Source organism: Orcinus orca, chromosome 10 (assembly GCF_937001465.1).
Source record: "Orcinus orca chromosome 10, mOrcOrc1.1, whole genome shotgun sequence".
NCBI lineage: Eukaryota > Metazoa > Chordata > Mammalia > Artiodactyla > Delphinidae > Orcinus > Orcinus orca.
The window spans coordinates 67,903,870-67,926,788 of record NC_064568.1 but is presented as its reverse complement, the minus strand read 5'-3'; the positions used below and the strand labels follow the sequence as shown (position 1 = coordinate 67,926,788).

Sequence of the window (22,919 nt, the reverse complement as noted above, 5' to 3'; positions counted from 1 at the left end):
AGCTGTCATGAACATCAAATGAGATAATGCACTTAGAAAAGTATAAAAATATTCTATAAAGACAACTGTGTTTATCTGTACTAAAAAGATAAAGTGGTAAAATAAGAAAACACTAAGTTTTTATTCTCCTGCTTCCTTCGTTTAACAGTATTCTGTTGAATTTGAAATTTTAAGAGAAAGTTTTTATTTTTTAAGTGACGATAGGGTCACAGGTTCCTTCCTTCCAGTCTTTCGTGTTGCTCCCACCTCCTTTTCTTTCTCACTTGTAATTCCCGCCCCCCCTCCATTTTCTTTATATAGTTTCTCAATTGGCCCTCACAATAACTCAGCGGAGGCACTGGGACACACCTGATTATTCCATTTTACAGACCAGGAAAACAAGGCAGATTACAGTTGGCTGCGCAGCTCTGACTCAGCACACAGGGAACCCTCAGTGCCACGCTCTTCGCCATTCCTCAGGGGCAACCGCCGGGCAAATAGAACAAAGCTGACCCTGCGAGGCTTCCGAGCTCGGTCCTCAAACACCCCTTGCGTGTATATCCTCGGCTTTATTTCCTTCACCCCTCTTCCCCCAATTCTTTACTGCCCCCCCCTTCTCGGGAACAGGTGGTAGGCTCCGCGCTCAACGCGCAGACGCGCGCCGTCGTGGGCGGGGCGGGAACTGGGGGGCGGGGTGTGCGCGGGCTTGGTTTTGGGCCGCGGCGGGAGCTGGAGTCACCGCCAGTGGAGTGCGCAAGCGCCAGGCAGTTACCGGTTTCGCCATGGAGCGGAAAGGTGAGCGGTGGAGCGGCCTCCGCCACGAGGGGCAACGGCCGCCGGGGCAAGGCCCGGGTCAACGCCAGGAGCTTAGCCTAAGCGCCGCCGTCCGGTCCCCGGGCGTGCGGCGCCCCTCACCCCCCGCCTCTGGGCAGCCGGTCCGCGCCCCGGAGCTCCGGCGTCCTTCCGCGCCGGCAGTCATCGCCTCTCTTGCCCCGCCAGGCCGGCCCGCCCCTTGGGGCCACTCCAGGGCCCGGCCCTCGGCAGGCGAGGCCGACCCCGGCGCGCCAGCCTCCTGACCCGGCCTGAGCCCCTTCCGGCGTGCCCCGCCTGGGCGCTGCTCTGCGCTCCGTGGGCCGCCAGACCCCTGAGCGGCCGCCTGGCCGACGCCGCGGCGCTTGCCCCGGAGCCGCCCCTCAGGCAGGCCCCGCACCCGGGCCTCGCGCCCCTGCTGGGTCTCCACCCTCACCTTGGTCTCTCCCTTTCCTCCCCATTCGCCCTTCATCCATCCCTCTCTCCTGCAGTGCTTGCGCTCCAGGCCCGAAAGAAAAGGACCAAGGCCAAGAAGGACAAAGCCCAGAAGAAGTGAGTCTCACCCCCCAACATCCCTTTCTTTGGATTTGCCCCCGCACCTCGTCTCTGGTTTCACGCCTTGAACGTGCACCGGGTTTGGACACCCGGCGGCCGCAGCCACATGGCCTCGGGGCGGCCAAGGAGGGTCGCGCCCCGTGAACCATGTGGGCGGGAGCTTCTGTTGCTGGAGGCCAGGTCTGCGTCTTAGCAGCCCCGCGCCTTCTGGAAAGGGCTGTTGGGAGAGGACCGTAGCTCGACCGGTACCTTACCTTCCCAACTCCAGAGAGGAGGCACAAGCTTCCCGAGTTTGAGCCTCCCCACGGAGCTGGTAGATCACTATCAGTTTGTGAACCCTGCTCTCTTTCCATACCTGCTTCCCAGCGTCTTAATTTGCCTCCTCCTTCTGCAGGATAGGCGGCCTGGAATTCTTGAATGAATTTTCTGTATTTTGGTCTGCCAGCCACACGCTCCCTTTTATAGAGGAGGGCATGGAGCTTTCCCCTGGGTTAGGCAACTTCCTGAGCCTGCAGGCACCTGGCCTTCCTTGCAGTCTGCAGGCAGCCCTCTGGGGTATGCAGCCGGTTTCTGTTGCTGCTTCTCTTTTCGCGGAACCTCAAGTCCTCGCACTGAATGCAGATACCTTCTGGAGTGGGCATCACAGTGGTGACGGGGAAGTTCTTTAGCCAACGCTGTTGCTGATTTTGGCTTGGTGTGTTAAGTGCCACTTGCCGGTTTTTATCAGCAGGATGCATAATCGTGGTTTAGCGCTATTGTGGGAAACACAAAAGTTGGTCAGAACGTCATAGAAACGCCCAGTAGAGGGCTTCTGCAAGTGAGGCTTAGTCTGAAGAACTTTTGTACTCACATTTAATTGCAGAGGGCCTTGGAAATTGTTTTTTAGACACTTGTACTCAGAAAAAAAATGCATTATTTTCATGACACTTCCATTTCCTTGGATCTACGTGGAGTTGTACACCATCTAAGTGTTTCTGAGTTGATAAAACTCATTTCAGAGGCTTTCCTAGGTTTTCTTTCTGAATGATGATACAAGATCCGGGCATGTGTGCATGTGTGTATGTTTGTGTATTGTTTTCGGCAGCTGCCTAATGTTTCAGGAGAGCAAATGATGACTTCTATCAATAGAGCTAAAGTGGTAGGTGACCTCACCTCTTGCTTCATTTCTATCAACTGTCCTATGAAATTTTTTATTTTCTGAAGTGCTTGGTAACCAGTGCATTTAAATGTGAGTTTATATATGTTTGTGTGTGTATTTAATTTGCCTCTTGATTATCCACGTGTGGATGATTCAAAAACCAGTTTTTACTCCCAGATTGGTTTAATGGAAACAGCCAGGAGCTAACCTGGTTCTCCCGTGCAGTGGGAATTTAAATGTTACTCTGTGTGTGTGCGTGCACGAGCGTGCATGCACAGCCTTAGTTTTGTTACTCTCTGTGGAGCTGATGTGAATGTGTTATAAAACCATATGTTTTCTGCTGATGTAAGGAGGTGGTGATTTTATTATTCACTGTATTATTTAGATTTCATCTGTCCTGGTTTCTCCACTTGGAAATTAACCTTGATATTAGCCTGAATCAGCCTATAATTTGGGAGATAAATATGTATGGGTGATCATATACTTTATTTTTAACACCAGATATTCAGTACTTTGGATTATCTATTTATTTATAATAAGTTTGTTCATTTATTTTTGGCTGCATTGGGTCTTTGTTGCTGTGCGTGGGGTTTCTCTAGTTGCAGCGCGTGGGGGCTACTCTTCGTTGTGGTGTACAGGCTTCTCATTGCGGTGGCTTCTCTTGTTGCAGCAGAGTACGGGCTCTAGGCACGTGGGCTTTAGTATTTGGCTCTCGGGCTCTAGAGCGCAGACTCAGTAGTTGTGGCGCACGGGCTTAGTTGCTCCAAGGCATGTGGGATCTTCCTGGACCAGGGCTCTAACCTGTGTCCCCTGCATTGGCAGGCGGATTCTTAACCACTATGCCACAGGGAAGCCCCGTGGATTATCTGTTTAGACCATATGCTTTATTTGTAAAGCTGAATATACGTACTTTGGATTATCTGTTACTCCTCCATTCACTACTGTGGGTAACCTAGAGTCACTTGCACAAAAGCAAGCGAGTAGTACAGATAATTAGTTATTTTACTGAATATTTCATCTTGTACAACTTGACTCCTTGAACCACCCCCATTTACTTATAGTTTCAGAGGTGCTTAATTTTTTATTTTGTCTTCAATTAATAGTTTTTCTTGATAATATTACTTTTTTTTTTTGGTTTCTCCAGCGGCCTTTTAAGTACTTGAAATGTCTAACTAATTAACTTGGTTAGAGTACTGTGTCAGAAGTTCAAGCCCCACTTGTCTCAGGTAACTTGACTTTATTCCTTGACTCTTGACTGCACTTCTGACTTCTAGTCATTTTGCAAAGGCAAGCTGCTAGTTACCAGGAGATTAGTCTGGGAGAAAGTCTGAGGGAGAAGGGTGCGATAGTTTGGTCTTTGGAGTGAGTCAGATCTGGTTTGAATTCTGATTTTGCCGCGTTTTAGCAATCTGACCTTGGATTACTTAGTTAAGGAAACAGTCTTATATGTTATGACTGGTAGCTCAGTCATAATGAAAACTCATCAGGACTTGAAGTTTAAAAAAACCAAACATTTAAATGAAAAATTTTAGAAATTATGGATGTACAACAGTAAATAACATCCTAGTAATTTAGTCATGGTGTGGAACAGGTGGAAGGGATTTTCAGTCCCCTGATTTTGTAGATCTTAAAACTAGAATCTACATACTTTAAATAATATTCCCATGGAGCTGAACCAGTTTGTAGCAGTGTCAAAACTGGAATCCAGGGCTCCTGCCTTCCAGCTCAGTGCTCTTTAGGATTTGTTTCCTTTGGGTTCTTTTACTGTGCTGAAAGATCTGACTTTGGGGATTTTTAGTTGTCTTTAGTAGTTTTATTTGAAGAATTCCTTCTCCATTTCAGTTTTTCCGACACTGTACTCTTGTTTACTAACATTAACTAGTTGGTGATAATCTCTATTTTACCTTACGGATAAGGCAATTGAGATTTGCCAGATTACTCCCCTAGAAAATTTAAAGCTAGGTTTCTAACCCAGATCTGACATACCCCAAAGCCCTGGATACTAACCATTGCTGTCTCCAAGTGACAATTCCTTTTGGTGTATCTGAGGACAAATAAGAATAGAGGCTGAGTGAACAGAGGCTTGTGAATAAGGGACCTCAGGATGCATGGGTGTTCAGGTACACTTTCATGGCCCATTGGGTATGTCTCTTAAAGGGTACAACGTTATATCTCCCTTTGAGCATTCAGTTTTCAATGTGTATATCAAGAGCTGTGTGCCTTCATCTGTTTGTCATAGGTTTTTATAATTTAAGACAATTTATGTATTTTTTTTTTTTAAGATGATTTATTTATTTTATTTATTTTTGGCTGCATTGGGTCTTAGTTGCAGGATGTGGGATCTTCGTTGAGGTGTGCGGGCTTCTCTCTAATTGTGGCGCACAGGCTCCAGGGTGGGTGGGCTCTGTAGTCTGTGGCATGCAGGCTCTCTAGTTGAGGCACGTGAGCTCAGTAGTTGTGGCATGCGGGCTTAGTTGCCCCCTGGCATGTGGGATCTTAGTTCCCTGACTGGGGATCGAACCCACATCCCCTGCATTGTTAGGTGAATTCTCTACCACTGGACCACCAGGGAGGTCCCTATGTCTGCTTTCAAAATTGTTTCTATGGAATATAATCCCAGAATGGATTTCATATCTAATAATTTTACTGAGATAAAGGGATTGAGAAGTGGGAAATGGGGGTGCAGTTTTAAATAGGGTGATGGAGGACACATTGATAAGGTGACATTTGAAGGAGGTAAATGAAGGGCTGCTCTAGCCAGAATATTAGGAGTGGGAATATTCTTCTAGCTCCTGCTTAGCCACCAGAACTGGACAGTATTACTTGAAAAAGCTTCCCAAAGACGGTAATCTATAAGGTATCTTGTTTTAATTTCTTTTATTACTAAAAGGTTGACCATTTGGAGGATATATTTATTGACCTGCTACTATCTTTTGTCCATTTTTATGTTGGATTGTTGATCATTTTCTTGATATTAAGAGCTATTTATTAAGAATATACCTTTTGGGGCTTCCCTGGTGGCGCAGTGGTTGAGAGTCCGCCTGCTGAGGCAGGGGACACGGGTTCGTGCCCTGGTCCGGGAAGATCCCACATGCTGCGGAGCGGCTGGGCCCGTGAGCCATGGCCGCTGAGCCTGCGTGTCCGGAGCCTGTGCTCCGCAACGGGAGAGGCCACAGCAGTGAGAGGCCCACATACCGCAAAAAAAAAAAAAAAAAAGAATATACCTTTTGTTATGTGACAGATTTGTACTTCTCAGCTTGTTAGCCTTTCAAATTACATTTATAGTGTGTTTTTGACATAAATTAATTTTTTTATATGTAGCTAATCTGTTTCTTTGCTTTTTACCTTTGAAATTTTTGATGTCAACTTTCCTATCTTTAAAAAAAGTTGCATTTTTAACTTTGTGTGATTCCATTAAAGTATGTACTTTCAAAATTATGTACTGCTAGAATTGCATTTTAGAATTGCTCTTAGAAATATTTTCTTGTCTTCTTTTCTTTCTCAGTAAGTTTATGTACGTTAGTAAATTTTATTTGCATTAGTGTTTCTTCTACAGTGAGGCCCAGAGGCTTGCCAGTTTACCATGTTTCTTTAGATTACTACTTGAAACCAGCAACTTGTTGAAGTGCTAAAAGTGGTGGGTGTTTAGGAACTCCTATATTAAAAGTGAAAAGACAGTTCACAGAAGGATAGACAAGTTGAAAAGGCAGAGGGCTATGTACCAGATGAAGGAACAAGATAAAACCCCAGGAAAAACAACTAAATGAAGTGGAGATAGGCAACCTTCCAGAAAGAGAATTCAGAATAATGATAGTGAAGATGATCCAGGACCTCGGAAAAAGAACGGAGGCAAAGATCGAGAAGATGCAAGAAATGTTTAACAAAGACCTAGAAGAATTAAAGAACGAACAAACAGAGATGAACAGTACAATAACTGAAATGAAAAATACACTAGAAGGAATCAGTAGCAGAATAACTGAGGCAGAAGAACGGATAAGTGACCTGGAAGACAGAATGGTGGAATTCACTGCTGTGGAACAGAATAAAGAAAAAAGAATGAAAAGAAATGAAGATAGCCTAAGAGACCTCTGGGACAACGTTAAATGCAACAACATTCGCATTATAGAAGGAGAAGAGAGAGAGAAAGGACCCGATAAAATATTTGAAGAGATTATAGTTGAAAACTTCCCTAACGTGGGAAAGGAGATAGCCACACAAGTCCAGGAAGTGCAACAAGTCCCATACAGGATTAACCCAAGGAGAAACGTGCCGAGACACATAGTAATCAAATTGGCAAAAATTAAAGACAAAGAAAAATTATTGAAAGCAGCAAGGGAAAAATGACAAATAACATACAAGGGAACTCCCATGAGATTAACAGCTGATTTCTCAGCAGAAACTCTGCAAGCCAGAAGGGAGTGGCATGATATTCTTAAAGTGATGAAAGGGAAGAACCTACAACCAACATTACTCTACCCGGCAAGGATCTCATTCAGATTCGATGGAGAAATCAAAAGCTTTACAGAGAAGCAAAAGCTAACAGAATTCAGCACCACCAAACCAGCTCTACAACAAATGCTAAAGGAACTTCTCTAAGTGGGAAACACAAGAGAAGAAAAGGACCTACAAAAACAAACCCAAAACAATTAAGAAGATGGTCATGGGAACATACACATCAATAATTACCTTAAATGTGAATGGATTAAATGCTACAACCAAAGACATAGGCTTGCTGAATGGATACAAAAACAAGACCCATATATATCCTATCTACAAGAGACCCACTTCAGACCTAGGGACACATTCAGACTGAAAGTGAGGGGATGGAAAAAGATATTCCATGCAGATGGAAATGAAAAGAAAGCTGGAGTAGCAATACTCATATCAGATAAAAAAGACTTTCAGGTAAAGAATGTTACAAGAGACAAGGAAGGACACTACATAATGATCAAGGGATGAATCCAAGAAGAAGATACAACAATTATAAATATATATGCACCCAGCACAGGAGCACCTGAATACGTAAGGCAACTGCTAACAGCTATAAAAAAGGAAATCAACAGTAACACAATAATAGTGGGGAACTTTAACACCTCACTTACCAGTGGACAGATCATCCAAACAGAAAATTAATGAGGAAGCACAAGCTTTAAATGATACAATAGACCAGATAGATTTAATTGATATTTATAGGACATTCCATCCAAAAACAGCAGATTACACTTTCTTCACAAGTGCACATGGAACATTCTCCAGGACAGATCACATCTTGGGTCACAAATCAAGCCTCAGTAAATTTAAGAAAATTTAAATCAAGCATCTTTTCTGACCACAACGCTATGAGATTAGAAATCGATTACAGGGGAAAAAACGTAAAAAACACAAACACATGGAGGCTAAACAATATGTTACTAAATAACTAAGAGATCACTGTGAAGAAATCAAAGAGGAAATCAGAAAATACCTAGAGACAAATGACAATGAAAACACAACGATCCAAAACCTATGGGATGCAGCAAAAGCAGTTCTAAGAGGGAAGTTTATAGTAATACAAGCCTACGTCAAGAAACAAGAAAAATCTCAAAGAATGTAACCTTACACCTAAAGGAACTAGGGAAAGAAGAAAAAACAAAAGCCAAAGTTAGCAGAAGGAAAGAAATCATAAAGATCAGAGTAGAAACAAAGAAAACAGTAGCAAAGATCTATAAAACTAAAAGCTGGTTCTTTGAGAAGATAAACAAAATTGATAAACCATTAGCCAGACTCATCAAGAAAAAAGAGGGAGAGGGCTCAAATCAATAAAATTAGAAATGAAAAAGGAGAAGTTACAACATACACTGCAGAAATACAAAGCATCCTGAGAGACTACTAGAAGCAACTCTGTGCCAATAAAATGGACAACATGGAAGAAATGGATAAATTCTCAGAAAGGTAAAATCTTCCAAGACTGAACCAGGAAGAAATAGAAGATATAAACAGACCAATCACAAGTAACGAAATTGAAACTGTGATTAAAAATCTTCCAGCAAACAAAAGTCCAGGACCAGATGGCTTCACAGGTGAATTCTATCAAACATATAGGGAAGAGCTAACACCCATCCTTCTCAAACTCTTCCAAAAAATTGCAGAGGAAAGAACCCTACCAAACTCATTCTATGAGGCCCTGATACCAAAACCAGACAAAGATACAACAAAAAAAGAAAATTACAGACCAATATAGATGCAAAAATCCTCAACAAAATACTAGCAAACAGAATCCAACAACACGTTAAAAGGATCATACACCATGATCAAATGGGATTTATCCCGGGGATGCAAGGATTCTTCAATATACGCAAATCAATCAGTGTGGTACATCATATTAACAAATTGAAGAAAACCCATATGATCATCTCAATAGATGCAGAAAAAGCTTTTGACAAAATTCAACACCCATTTATGATAAAAACTCTCCAGAAAGTGGGCATAGAGGGAATCTACCTCAAGATAATAAAGGCCATATATGACAAAACCACAGCAAACATCATTCTCAATGGTGAAAAACTGAGAGCATTTCCTCTAAGATCAGGAACAAGACAAGGATGTCCACTCTTGCCACTACTATTCAACATAGTTTTGGAAGTCCTAGTCACGGCAATCAGAGAAGAAAAAGAAATAAAGGGAATCCAAATCGGAAAAGAGAAGATAAAACTGTCACTGTTGGAAGATGACATGATACTATACATAGAGAATCCTAAAGATGCCACCAGAAAACTACTAGAGCTAATCAATGAATTTGGTAAAGTTGCAGGATACAAAATTAATGCACAGAAGTCTCTTGCATTCCTGTACACTAATGATGAAAAATCTGAAAGAGAAATTAAGGAAACTCTCCCATTTACCATTGCAACAAAAAGAATAAAATGCCTAGGAATAAACCTACCTAGGGAGACAAAAGACCTGTACGCAGAAAACTATAAGACACTGATGAAAGAAATTAAGGATGATGCCAACAGATGGAGAGATATACCATGTTCTTGGATTGGAAGAATCAATATTGTGAAAATGACTCTACTACCCAAAGCAATCTATAGATTCAATGCAATCCCTATCAAATTACCAATGGCATTTTTTATGGAACTAGAACAAAAAATCTTAAAATTCGTATGGAGACACAAAAGACCCCGAATAGCAAAAGCAATCTTGAGGGAAAAAAACGGAGCTGGATGAATCAGACTCCCTGACTTCAGACTATACTACAGAGCTACAGTAACCAAGACAATATGGTACTGGCACAAAAACAGAAATATAGATCAATGGAACAACATAGAAAGCCCAGATATAAACTGACGCACCTATGGTCAACTAATCTATGACAAAGGAGGCAAACATATACAATGGAGAAAAGACAGTGTCTTCAATAAGTGGTGCTGGAAAAACTGGACAGCTACATGTAAAAGAATGAAATTAGAACACTCCCTAACACCATACACAAAAATAAACTGAAAATGGATTAGAGACCTAAATGTAAGGCTGGACACTACAAAACTCTTAGAGGAAAACATAGGAAGAACACTCTCTGACATAAATCACAGCAAGATCTTTTTTGATCCACCTCCTAGAGTAATGAAAATAAAAACAAAAATAAACAAATGGGATCTAATGAAACTTAAAAGCTTTTGTAAAGCAAAGGAAACTACAAACGACGAAAAGACAACCCTCAGAATGGGCGAAAATATTTGCAAACAAATCAACGGACAAAGTATTAATCTCCAAAATATATAAACAGCTCATGCAGCTCAATATTAAAAAAACAAACAACCCAATCCAAAAATGGGCAGAAGACCTAAATAGACATTTCTCCAAAGGAGACATACAGATGGCCAAGAAGCACATGAAAAGCTGCTCAACATCACTAATTATTAGAGGAATACAAATCAAAACTACAGTGAGGTATCACCTCAAAGCAGTTAGAATGGGCATCATCAAAAAATCTACAAACAACAGATGCAGGAGAGGGTGTGGAGAAAAGGGAACCCTCTTGCAGTGTTGGTAGAAATGTAAATTGATACAGTTACTATGGAGAACAGTATGGAGGTTCCTTAAAAAACTAAAAATAGAATTACCATATGACCCAGCAGTCCCACTACTGGGCATATACCCAGAGAAAACCATAATTCAGAAAGGCACATGCACCCCAATATTCATTGCAGCTAATAGGCAGGTCATTACAGTAGGCAGGTCATGAAAGCAACCTCTATGCCCATTGACAGAGGAATGGATAAAGAAGATGTGGTACATATATACAATGGAATATTAGCCATAAAAAGGAATGAAATTGGGTCATGTATAGAGACGTGGATGAACCTAGAGACTGTCATACAGAGTGAAGTAAGTCAGAAAGAGAAAAAGAAATATCATATGTTAACGTATATATGTGGAACGTAGAAAAATGGTACAGATGAACTGGTTTGCAGGGCAGAAATTGAGACACAGATGCAGAGAACAAAGTATGGACACCATGGGGGGAAAGCAGCAGGGGGTGGGGGTGGGAGTGGGAGTGTGACGAATTGGGAGATTGGGATTGACATATAGACACTAATATGTATAAAATGGATAACTAGTAAGAACCTGCTGTATTAAAAAAAGGTTTTTTTCCTTAAAAATGAAAAGACAGGCTGGTCAACTAAAATCTATTTTTACTCAAGTTTTTAGATCTGGTAGGATAACTGCAGCAAGCTTTTTTGTTTTTTACCCACCTTAGATAGACTTTTGCCTAGTGTTCCCCAGGTCCTGTCTACCACTAATGCTGGTTTGGGGACTAAGTTCATTTTTATATTGGCTGAAGCATTTTAATGGTTCTCTCACTGTAACTGAATTAATCCCAAGCAAATAAGAAAATTCAGAAAGCTAGGAGTTTTTTTTTTTTTAAGTCTTCCTTTCCAGGTGCAATGCAAGTAATAATTTAGTTAAAGAGAAATAGATATCTAAATATATTTGTAATCTTACAGTTTTTTCATCGAATTTAAGATGCTGTTGGTTTTTTAATTCACCATCTCTGAATTCACCATTCAGAGATGTAAAATGGTGGGAGACATTTTCATGTTTGAGTTTGTGAAATGCAGTAATTCCAAGGTTGTGCAGAATTGACAGCATGATTGTCTTTTTTTTTTTTTTTGCGGTACGGGGACCTCTCACTGTTGTGGCCTCTCCCGTTGCGGAGCACAGGCTCCGGACGTGCAGGCTTAGTGGCCATGGCTCACAGGCCCAGCTGCTCCGCGGCATGTGGGATCTTCCCGGACCGGGGCACGAACCCGTGTCCCCTGCATCAGCAGGCGGACTCTCAACCACTGCGCCACCAGGGAAGCCTGTGATTGTCTTTTTAAAAGCTTTGTTGTGGAAATTTTCAAATATGTATGAAATGAGAGAAAATGGCAAAATAAACTTGCATATATCCACCTTAACTTCCAACAGTTATCAGCTATGGCTGATGTTGTTTCATCTATTGATAACATCTTCTCCTACTCCCCTCCATCTTATTTTAAAGCAAACCCTAGACATTATCATTTTGTAAGATAGGGACTCTTAATTTTTAAAAACATAACTACAGTACTATTATGACACCTAAAATTTTTTAACACAAGTTGATATCAAATATCCAACTTTGCCATTGTTTTAAAAGTCTCTCTAGTCTTTTTATCTATAGGTTCTGCATAGTTTTTGTTTCTTCTTTCTTTGCAAACTTTTTAAAATTAATTTATTTCTTTTTGGCTGCGTTGGGTCTTCATTGCTGCGTGGGGGCTTTCTGTCGTTGCGGCGAAGGGGGGCTAATCTTCCTTGCGGTGCGCAGACTTCTCATTGCGGCGGCTTCTCTTGCTGTGGAGAACGGGCTTCAGTAGTTGTGGCACGTGGACTCAGTAGCTGTGACTCACGGGCTGTAGAGCTCAGGCTCAGAAGTTGTGGCGCATGGGCTTAGTTGCTCTGTGGCATATGGCATCTTCCCAGACCAGGGATCAAACCCATGTCCCCTGCATTGGCAGGCGGATTCTTAACAACTGTGCCACCGGGGAAGTCCCTGCAGATTTTTTGCTAGACAGCTTCATTGGTGGTGTTGTATACTTCTATCAAATGGCACCTACTGTTTGGTTGACTCTTTATTTGTGATGTTAGTGGCCTTTGATTATTGCCTAGATCCCTGATTTGATTTGGGGTTGCAAAATGATAGTATTCTATTATTCTTTAATTTATTAATTGTAATACTTGTGTAAACAGAAACTTTATCTCTTCTGTTTGCTTATCTAGGGAGAGAGTTCATGTGTATGACAGACTGGATAAATACTTTATACTTTCCAGTTTTAAAAATAATGAGCTGGGTTCCTAGCATCCTCCAAAATGACCAATAAGATTTATTTGATTATGAACACACAGATTTAAACATATTTGTGGTTCAGTCCATTGTAGTTTTGTTTTTGTTTTGTACAGCTTTATGGAGGTATAGTTTATATACCATAAAACTCACCTGTTTAAAGTGTATAATTGAGTGATTTTCAGTATGTTCACAGAGTCATGCAACCTTCACCATGATCTAGTAGGTTTGAAATATATCCATCACCTCAGCAAGAAACGCTGTACCCGTTTGCAGTCAGTCCTCGTTACCCCCCATGCTACCTGACCTCCAACCATAGGCAACCACCAATCTACTTTCTGTCTCTATGGATTTGCTTAGGCTGGATATTTCATATAAATGGAATCGTACAATACGTGATCTGTTATGACTGGCTTCTTTTACTTAACATGTTTTTAATGCTCATGCATTTTGTAGCATGTATAGTTGTTATTTTTATTGATTGTCCTACCCTTGAGTCATTTGTCTCAGCCTGAGACATCTTTGATAGCTTTTTGCTATCTGGTGTGACAGTTTGTCCAGACTTGTACATTTTCTGCCCCAGTCAAAGAAATAGACCTTTCTCTAAGAAGCCTTTTAGTGGGAAATGACATTTGGAGATCACAATCTGGGCACTTAAGGTGCTTATTTCTACTGAGTTAGTCATTGTTTCTAGGCCTTTTTTGTGGTTAATTAGGAAATAAGTTGAAGTTGTGTTTTTTCTCTTTTTTTTTTTTTTTTGCGGTACGCGGGCCTCTCACCACTGTGGCCTCTCCCGCTGCGGAGCACAGGCTCCGGACACGCAGGCTCAGCGGCCATGGCTCACAGGCCCAGCTGCTCCGCGGCACGCGGGATCCTCCCAGACCCAGGCACGAACCTGTGTCCCCTGCATCGGCAGGCGTATTCTCAACCACTGCGCCACCAGGGAAGCCCTGTTTTTTCTCTTTAAAAAAAAAAAAAAAAATCATGAGTTCAAGTTATACTTAAAAATCAAATTAAATGACCCAGGGACTTTCCTTATCTTCTTTGATTTTACATCTCTATCTCCTTTCTCCCACGTTGAAAACCCCAGTTCTTAACAGCACCAACATGATTATTCATTTTCTTTTCCCACAGTATAAATACAGAATAGTCTGAGAATGACAATGTCAACACTACAACCAATAGTATGATTACTGAAGAAAGCTAATGATTTCTTCTTATTGTTCTTCTTAGGGCATAGTATTTCAATAGGGATGTAGAGTCAAATTACTGAATTTTAAAGTTATGTGAGCTAGTTCCTTGCTGTGTGATTATGTTACCACCTGGTACACAGATTCATTTGTTTAACTTTTGCTTTCATTTTACATCTTTGGCTTTTTTAAATCTTGAAGAATTTGGGTCATCTGTGTTCTTAGTTTAAAATGAATATTGAAAATATAGTAATTTGTGATTGTGTTGATTTATTTTTAGTATATGGCTTCTGAAGCATGCTATCAGTAAGCCAAAAGGGAATGGTGGTTATTAGAATGTATGGAGTGGGCTTTCTCATCTGTCCTGTGAGAAGATGAGTTGTGTTACCAGATCTTTCGATTTTTTGAGAGACCCTGGAAATCTTGGTTTTTATGTGCTTCTCAACAACTATTTTGATTTTTTTTTTTTTTAACCATTATAAACAGAAGTTTAGGGGCAGGATTTTACAGCCTACAGTTTGTAATCTCTGCTGTAGAATCTTCAGGGTGAGAGTTAGTTACTAATTGGCCTAATTATTAGGTCTAATACTATCTCTAGCCCTTCCCCTTAAAGTTATAGTAAACACAGTTGTGGAAGAGATCTGTGGTTCTGTGTACCTCTTCCTGGAAGATTAACTTTGGGAATTTCAAAAAGATCCATGCGATTAGCTGTGAAGACCAGAGTATCTAGTTTTTCAACTACTTTAACAAGGAATGCTTTCAGAAAGTTGTCAGAAACCACAAAATAAGTTAACTATACTTTGTTCATTTTCAGAGAAGTATAGTAGCACTGGACACAAAAGTTAGTTGGCAGGAGCTAGATAAATAAAAATCATATTCATTTGTACCATGATGAAGCCTTTGGTTATATAGATGAAGGTTAAGGCCAGGTATAATTCATTGCTATTGAGTAATAAATTCCTTGGTGGCTTACATGCTTTGCATAATAGGTATTTAAAGATTGCTTATCAAAAAGTTTGAGAACATTTGATATATATTTTAGCCACTATATAAGAATTGTCACCAGTATAAGAGTTGTCATCAACGGCCTGAAGTTTGGTGTTGGTACCATGAGTCATGTTGATGACCTTTATATATTATTTAATTTACTCAAATTCTAACTTCTTTGTTCTGAGTGATTAGGCATTTTAAACAATGCTACCCATTCTTTTGGGGGTGGTCTTTGTGAACTTTTGTTTCCTGAAATACTAAGGTGGCCTTATGTTGTAATTAATATAAAGGTAATTTATGGGCAACTGTATCTTCTCATTCACTTTGTTCTTGATTGTGGTGCTGCCCTTCAGCCTGTGAAGGACCTTGAATGTCCTTTAAGCCAAGCAGTTTGACCACAGATGTCAGGTTCTGTCTATACGTGAGCTTGGTGGCAAGCTCCCTTGATACTCCTATGACTACCTATGCCTTTGAGAATAGATTTTGCAGGAATTGTATGTTGCATATTTCTTGCTAGTATTAGGAATATAAGGAGAGGGCTTCCCAGGTGGCACAGTGGTTAAGTATCCGCCTGCCAGTGCCGGGGACACGGGTTCGATCCCTGGTCTGGGAAGATCCCCCATGCTGCAGAGCAACTAAGCCCATACACCACAACTACTGAGCCTGTGCTCTAGAAGCCTGCGAGCCACAACCACTGAGCCCATGTGCTACAACTACTGAAGCCCGTGTGCCTAGAGCCCATGCTCCGCAACAAGAGAAGCCACTGCAATGAGAAGCCTGCGCACCGCAACGAAGAAGAGTCCCCGCTCGCCATAACTAGAGAAAGTCCGTGCACAGAATGAAGACCCAATGCAGCCAAAAATAAATAAATAAAATAAATTAAAAAAAAATAGAATATAATGAGATAAATTAGCTAACTTAGCTCATGTTGTAGGTGGAAGGATAGAATAGGTATATGCTCAAATACTGTTTATTAAAAAAGAGCTTGTTTTCTTGAATCACACAGTCCCAGGTTCCAGCTTGCCTCCAACATGGTTGTTGGATGAACTTGGACAATATCATTTGACTTCCTTGAGTCTGAGTTGCCTTATCTGCAGATGGCGAGATTCTGATGCTGAAATTGTACGTGCATGCCTAGCTCAGTACTCAGCTAGGAGTATAGTGCTTTGGTGACTACTCCCATGCTCATGCTTCCTTCCTTAGCTAAAATGGGTTTACCCTTGACTTTTATGTAACACTTCTTATTACTATTGATGTGTTGAACTAATGGTTTTAACTCACCTGTTGGTATTTCCTATACATATGTATCAGGTCTAGTTTGGGTTAGAGTCCCTAAAGATCAGGGATAGTTTATATTTAATTATGTGTATATATCATCTGATAAATTTAAGCACTCAAATTTTTGTTTCAATGCTGCCAAACCCTAGCTCCTAGGATTACTGAGTTGAGATTGCTACTTGAGTATGCCTCAGAAATTAAATTCAGTTTGTCAGTTTGCAAAAGAAAGAAATTATCTGTCAGGAAAGATATATATGGAAAAGGTTGTGGGAGAAATTTAGCATTTATTGAGCTCCACTGTGTGTAGGTCCTGCAACTTAAAATAGTATCTAATTAAATTTTTGCATCAGGTTAGGTACTCCAGAAGGAATACAAAAATGACTTAGAGTGAAGGGGACTTCCCTGGTGGTGCAGTCATTAAGAATTTGCCTGCCAGTGCAGGGGACACAGGTTCGATCCCTGGTCCAGGAAGGTCCCACATGCTGCAGAGCAACTAAGCCCGTGCATCACAACTACTGAGCTTGCACTCTAGAGCCTGAGAGCCACAACTACTGAACCTGTGCGCCACAACTACTGAAGCCCGCGTGCCTGGAGCCTGTGCTCCGCAACAAGAGATGCCACTGCAATGAGAAACCCGCACAGCGCAACGAAGAGTAGCCTCCGTTTGCGCAACTAGAGAAAACCCGTGTGCAGCAACGAAGACCCAATGCAGCCAAAAATAAATAAATTAATTAATTAAAAAAATAAACAGAGTTAAGCCTTCTCCTCAAGGGGATTTCTTAAGGGAGATAAGTACACAAATATGATTTTCTTCTAGTCTCTATTAGTTTGCTCTGGTTACTGAACAAAGTACCACAATCTGGGTGGCTTAGACAACAGAAATTTATTGTCTCACACTTCTGGAGCATAGAAGTCTGAAATGAAGTTGTCAGCAGGGTTGAAGATGGCCATCTTCTCCTTGTATCTGTGCATCATCTTCCCTCTATGTGTTTTAGTCTGTGTCCAAATTTCCTCTTTTTATAAGGACACTAGTCATATTGGATCAGGACTCATCCTAGACCTCATTTTACCTTGATCACTTCTATGAAGATCCTATCTCCAAATAGTCACATTCTGAGAAACTGGAAGTTAGGACTCCAATGTGTCTTTTTGGGGGGACACAGTTGAACCCATAACACAGTCCGTAGAAGATAGTTCTCTGCATTAGGAGATCCTACAATTATTCATTCCCCAAGGCAGGAAGAAATAGAAGACTGAAATTTACATGTAAGTAAACTAGAGTTTCTAAGGTGCTTTTTCCAGTCAGCTTTTTTTTTGTTGTTAACTTATTTATTTATTTGGCTGTGCCGGGCCTTAGTCGCAGCACACGGGATCTTTGTTGCAGTGTGTGGGATCTTCAGTTGAGGCATGTGAACTCTTAGTTGTGGCATGCGGGATCTAGTTGCCTGACCAGGGATGGAACCCAGGCCCCCTGCATTGGGAGTGCAGAGTCTTAGCCACTGGACCATTAGGAAAGTTCCTCCAGTCAGCTTTTAGTTTGTCTTTTGAAGCCAAATCATTTCTAAGACCCAAACACATCATCTTCAAATCAGTTATTCCTCCTGAGTTTCAGTTTTATTTTATTTATTTATTTATTTGGCTGTGTTTGGTCTTCGTTACTGTGTGAGGGCTTTCTCTAGTTGCAGCAAGCAGGGGCCACTCTTCATCGTGGTGCGCGGACCTCTTACTGTCGCAGCCTCTCTTGCTGTGGGGCACAGGCTCCAGATGCGCAGGCTCAGTAGTTGTGGCTCACGAACCCAGTTGCTCCGTGGCACGTGGAATCTTCCCAGACCAGGGCTCGAACCTGTGTCCCCTACATTGGCAGGCAGATTCTCAACCACTGCGCCACCAGGGAAGCCCCTCAGTTTTATTTTTGAATCGTTCCAGATAAAACTCTAGCATTTCTTACCTCTTTACTAAAACGTCACAACCCTATTTAAAATGTCAGCATACTCTGTCCCCTTACCTTTTTAAATTTTTCTTTATAGCCCCTCTCATAGCCTGACATTATAGAACATCTGTCTCCTTGAGAGACGTTGAGAGAGGACTTTGATGGGACTTGCTGTCCCAACTTTAGCTATTCACCAGCAGAAACTCAAAACCCGGATAGATTCAGATAAATTAGGGCTATTTTTTTGTCACCTTGTGCTAGTATGATGAAGACCAGGGACTCTTTTTTTTTTTTTTTTCCCCCTCACAGCTGCATTTCCAGTGCCTGGAAAGGTATCTGACATACCTATAGGCACTCGGTAAAAATAAGTTAAATAAGTAAATAGATGTTTGCTTGTTTCTTTTCCGTTATTTCCTACATGCAATGCTAAAATTTATGTATCAGGTACTGATATAGAATAAACATAACCTCTGTGTTCCCCACGAGGTAGATGTTTTTCTGCCCTCGTTTTACATACTGGGCAACTGAAGCACAGAGAGCTTCTTGAATTGGCAGTTCATCCAAAGTCATGGCGCTCTGGTAGACTATGGAACCAGGATCAAACCTAACTCCTGACACCAAAGACCGTGGCTATGTCTCCTGCATCTTTGCTTTCCAGTCCTCCTACATTTTTACCACCTTCTTGTCAGAAGAATTTTTCTAAAGCACTACTTCTGCTTAAATTTCTTGATGATTTCCTTCTACATAATACACTTCAACACTTGACATTTCATATTCTTCACAGTCTTGTTCCATTAGGGGATTGGTTGGAGGTGGGGTGGAATGTAATGGTCTTCAACTGAAGAATGATGAGTAACAGCTAAAAATAAAAAGAAGATACTTGTCTGATACATATACCTTTTCTGGGTATTTCTGTTTTACAGGCAGTTAGCAAAATAAAGTCTGTTTTCATGAAACTTACGTTCTGGGAGTGTGAGTAGGAAGAAATGGCAAGTGCTGAAGAAAAATGAAGCAAGGTCAGAGGGCAGGGGAGGGCATGCCTCTAACTGCTGTTCTATACAGGCGGGTCAAGGAAGTTTTCTGAAAAGGCAACACTTTAACATGGACCTAAAGAGATAAGGTCAGAGAGATGGGTTGGGGGGGCAAGGGCGAGCAATGAAAAGATCATGTAAGCCCTGTATAGGCCATTGTGATAACATCTATTTTGAGTGTAGTGGTTGCCTAATACATAATAATATGTTATTATATAATAGGGCTTTATTAAAGGTCACCAGTTGTTTTCTGTTTTTGTTTTTTTAAGTATAATTGAGTCTGAAATGCTCCCTGCAGAATCCTAGGCTGCTGGGGTTAGGAGATCACATCTAGTGATCTAGTGCCATCTAGTGGCTGTTTATCATAGTGGCTGTTCATCTAGTGGCTGTTTATCATAAATGTGGGTAAGCCTTCCAGAAAATACGCAGGCTCTACAGAAGTTTGTGTTGCTAGCTTAATCATATCAGTGCAAAGTGTGGATGTCTGAAAAAAAAAAACCTTCATATATGAACTGTGAGAGTAAGTTGCATATATTGTGCCCTTTTATCCCTAAATACTTGACATATTCCCTTAGAACAAGGACATTCGCTTACATAATCACAATATAATTATCAAAATAGGAAATAAAATGTTAATACAGTATTTAATGTAGATCTTATTCAACTTTTGTCAGTTGTCCCAATGTCCTTTATAGAAAAAAGGTTTTTTTCTGGTCTAGTATCTAACCCATGATCATGCATTGCATTTAGTTTTTGTGTCTCCTAAATCTAGAACAGTTCTTTGCCTGCCTTTGTGTTTCCTGACATTGATATTTTTAAAGAATATAGGCCATTTATTTTCTAGAATGTCTCTCAGTTTGCGTTTTTATGTTTCCTTGTGATTCAGCTTATGCATGCTGGCACTACCTAAGTGAAATGTATCTTTCTTGGTGTATCACATCAGGAGACACATGATATCCTTGCCAGTACTGGTGATGTTACCTTTGACTGATGAGATAAGGTAGTGACTTCCAAGTTTCTCTGCCATAAAATTACGATTTTCCCCTTTGCAATTCATAAGTTATTTGTGGGAAGATACTTTGACCTATGTAAATAACTTTCCTCATCAAAATCTCACTGTTTTAGCATTCACTGTTGATTCTCACCTAAATCAGTTATTAATGTGATGGTTACAAAATGGTAATTATCTAATTCTACTATTTCCTTCTATAGTTATTGGTCAGCATTCTGTTAGTAGAAAACTTTCCCTTTTCCCCATTCATTTATTTATCATCATAGTCATCAACATTAGCATGAATTTATGGAGTATTCTTTTATTCAGTGAGTTTTAATCCATTACACTCATTATTATGATGCTCAAATTCTTTCATATTTGGCCATTGGGAGCCCCTTCAAGCTGGCTTCTTGTTCTTTGACATGTCTCCTTTATTCTTTGAGCATTTCTCTATTCTCTGGCCCAAGATATTCCATGTTCATCTTGTACTTTTCCTGCCCCAACCCTGAAATCAATCATTTCTCTGAGGAGCCCTGGTTCCTTTTAGTAAGGATTGGTATTTAGAAACCAAGATTTGGGTGTGACTTTAAGTTCTTAAAAATTTTGTGTCAGAAAATATGTTAGCATGGTAGGTTTCTGTGATATCACAGTTCTTTATTTCTGGTGGAAAACTTAGGTGACAAATCTGTGATAATTATTTTTGGGCCCGTTCTTTGACATTGCCTTACGCTGAGTAGGCTACTGGAGCAATGATAATTAATGTTGTATTTGAAGCTCCATATTTCCATGTGTGGTTATTAAGTAATCTAAAATACTGAATACATGAAGAGATATATTGGTTTGGAAGACTCAGATTTAAATAATAATTAGTTCTTCCTAAATTAATATAAATTTCCTATTCCTGTAACAGCATTCTGTGACACCAGTTCCAAACTTTATGGAAAATACAAACATAAGAATAACCCAAAAAATTTCCAGAGAAGTGTAATCCATTTTGAGGGTTTTTTTAAATATGGTGTGAGAAAATGTTCTAATTTAATTCTTTTTACATGTAGCTGTCCAGTTTTTTCAGCACCACTTATTGAAGAGGCTGTCTTTTTCCCCATTGTGTATTCTTGCCTCCTTTGTCATAGGTTAATGTAAGTGCATGGGTTTATTTCTGGGCCCGCAGTTCTGTTCCATTTATCTGTGTCTGTTACCATACTGTTTTGATTACTGTAGCTTTGTAGTATAGTTTAAAATCAGGGAGCGTGATACCTCCAGCTCTGTTATTCTTCCTCAAGATTGTTTTGGTTATTCAGGATCTTTTGTGTTTCCATACAAATTTTAGAATTGCTAATTCTGTGAAAAATGCCATTGGTCTTTTAATAGGAATTGCATTGAATCTGTAGATTGACTTGAGTAGTATGGTCATTTTAACAATATTAATTATTTGAATCCATAAACACAGTGTATCTTTCCATCTGTGTTGTCTTCAGTTTCTTTCATCAGTGTATTACAGTTTTCTGAGTATAGTTCTTCTTCCTGAGTTAGATTTATTCCTAGGTATTTTATTCTTTTAGATGCGATGGTAAATTGAATTGTTTTTAAATTTCTCTTTCTTTTTTTTTATTTTTTTTATTTTTTAACATCTTTATTGGGGTATAATTGCTTTACAATGGTGTGTGTTAGTTTCTGCTTTATAACAAAGTGAATCAATTATACATATACATATGTTCCCATATCTCTTCCCTCTTGCGTCTCCCTCCCTCTAAAATTTCTCTTTCTGATAGTTTGTTATTAGTGTATAGAAATGCAACAGGTTTTTGTATATTAATTGTATCCTGAAACTTTACTGAGTTCATTGATGAGCTCCAAGTAGTTTTTTTGGTGTTGTCTTTAGGATTTTCTATGTATAGTATCATGTTATTTGCAGACAAAAACAGTTTAATTCTTCCTTTCCAATTTGGACTCCTCTTATTTTTAAAGTAATGTCTGATTGCTGTAGCTAGGACTTCAAATACTGTGTTGAATAAAAATGGTGAGAGTGGGCATCCTTGTCTTGTTCCTGATCTTAGAGGAAATGCTTTCAGCTTTTCACAGTTGAGTATGACATTATTGGTGGGCTTATATATGGCCTTTATTATGTTGAGGTATGCTCCCTCTGTAACCACTTTGTGGAGAATTTTTATCATAAATGGATGTTGAATTTTGTTAAAAGCTTTGTCTGCATCTGTTGTGATCATAAGATTTTTATTCTTCAGCTTGTTAACGTGGTATATCATTGACTGACTTGTGGATATTGAACTATTCTTGCATCCATGGGATAAATCCCACTTGATCATGGTGTATGATCCTTTCAATGTATCGTTGAATTCAGTTTGCTAATATTTTATTGAGAATTTTTCCACGTATGTTCATCAGTGAGATTGGCCTGTAATTTACTTTTTTTGTGATATCTTCTTGTTCTGGTATCAGCTTGATGCTGGCCTCCTAGAATGAGTTCAGAAGCATTCCTTCCTCTGTAGTTTTTTGGAATGGTTTGAGAAGGATAAGTATTAGCCCTTCTGTAAATGTTCGGTAGAATTCACCCGTGAAGCCATCTGGTCCTGGACTTTTGTTTGTTGGGAGGTCTTTTTTAATTTATTTATTATTACTGATTTGGTTTCATTACCGGTGATTGGTCTATTTATATTTTCT

At 40.2% G+C, this 22,919-nt stretch overlaps 2 protein-coding genes across 2 annotated transcripts in view; one reads left to right on the top strand and one right to left on the bottom strand.

Moving 5' to 3' along the window:
* The window catches only part of MAPK14 (mitogen-activated protein kinase 14), a 174,119-nt gene extending 162,487 nt beyond the window's left edge, over positions 1–11,632 (bottom strand). Inside the window, exon 1 of the mRNA XM_049715993.1 lies at positions 11,558–11,632. Within this exon, the coding sequence (XP_049571950.1) occupies positions 11,558–11,617 (60 nt within the window). The 5' untranslated portion in view covers positions 11,618–11,632. The remainder of the gene's footprint in view (positions 1–11,557) is intronic.
* SRPK1 (SRSF protein kinase 1) overlaps positions 762–22,919 on the top strand; it is an 81,989-nt gene continuing 59,831 nt past the window's right edge. The window contains 2 exon segments of the mRNA XM_004267677.3: positions 762–888; positions 891–1,341. Of these exon segments, the coding sequence (XP_004267725.1) occupies positions 762–888; positions 891–1,341 (578 nt within the window).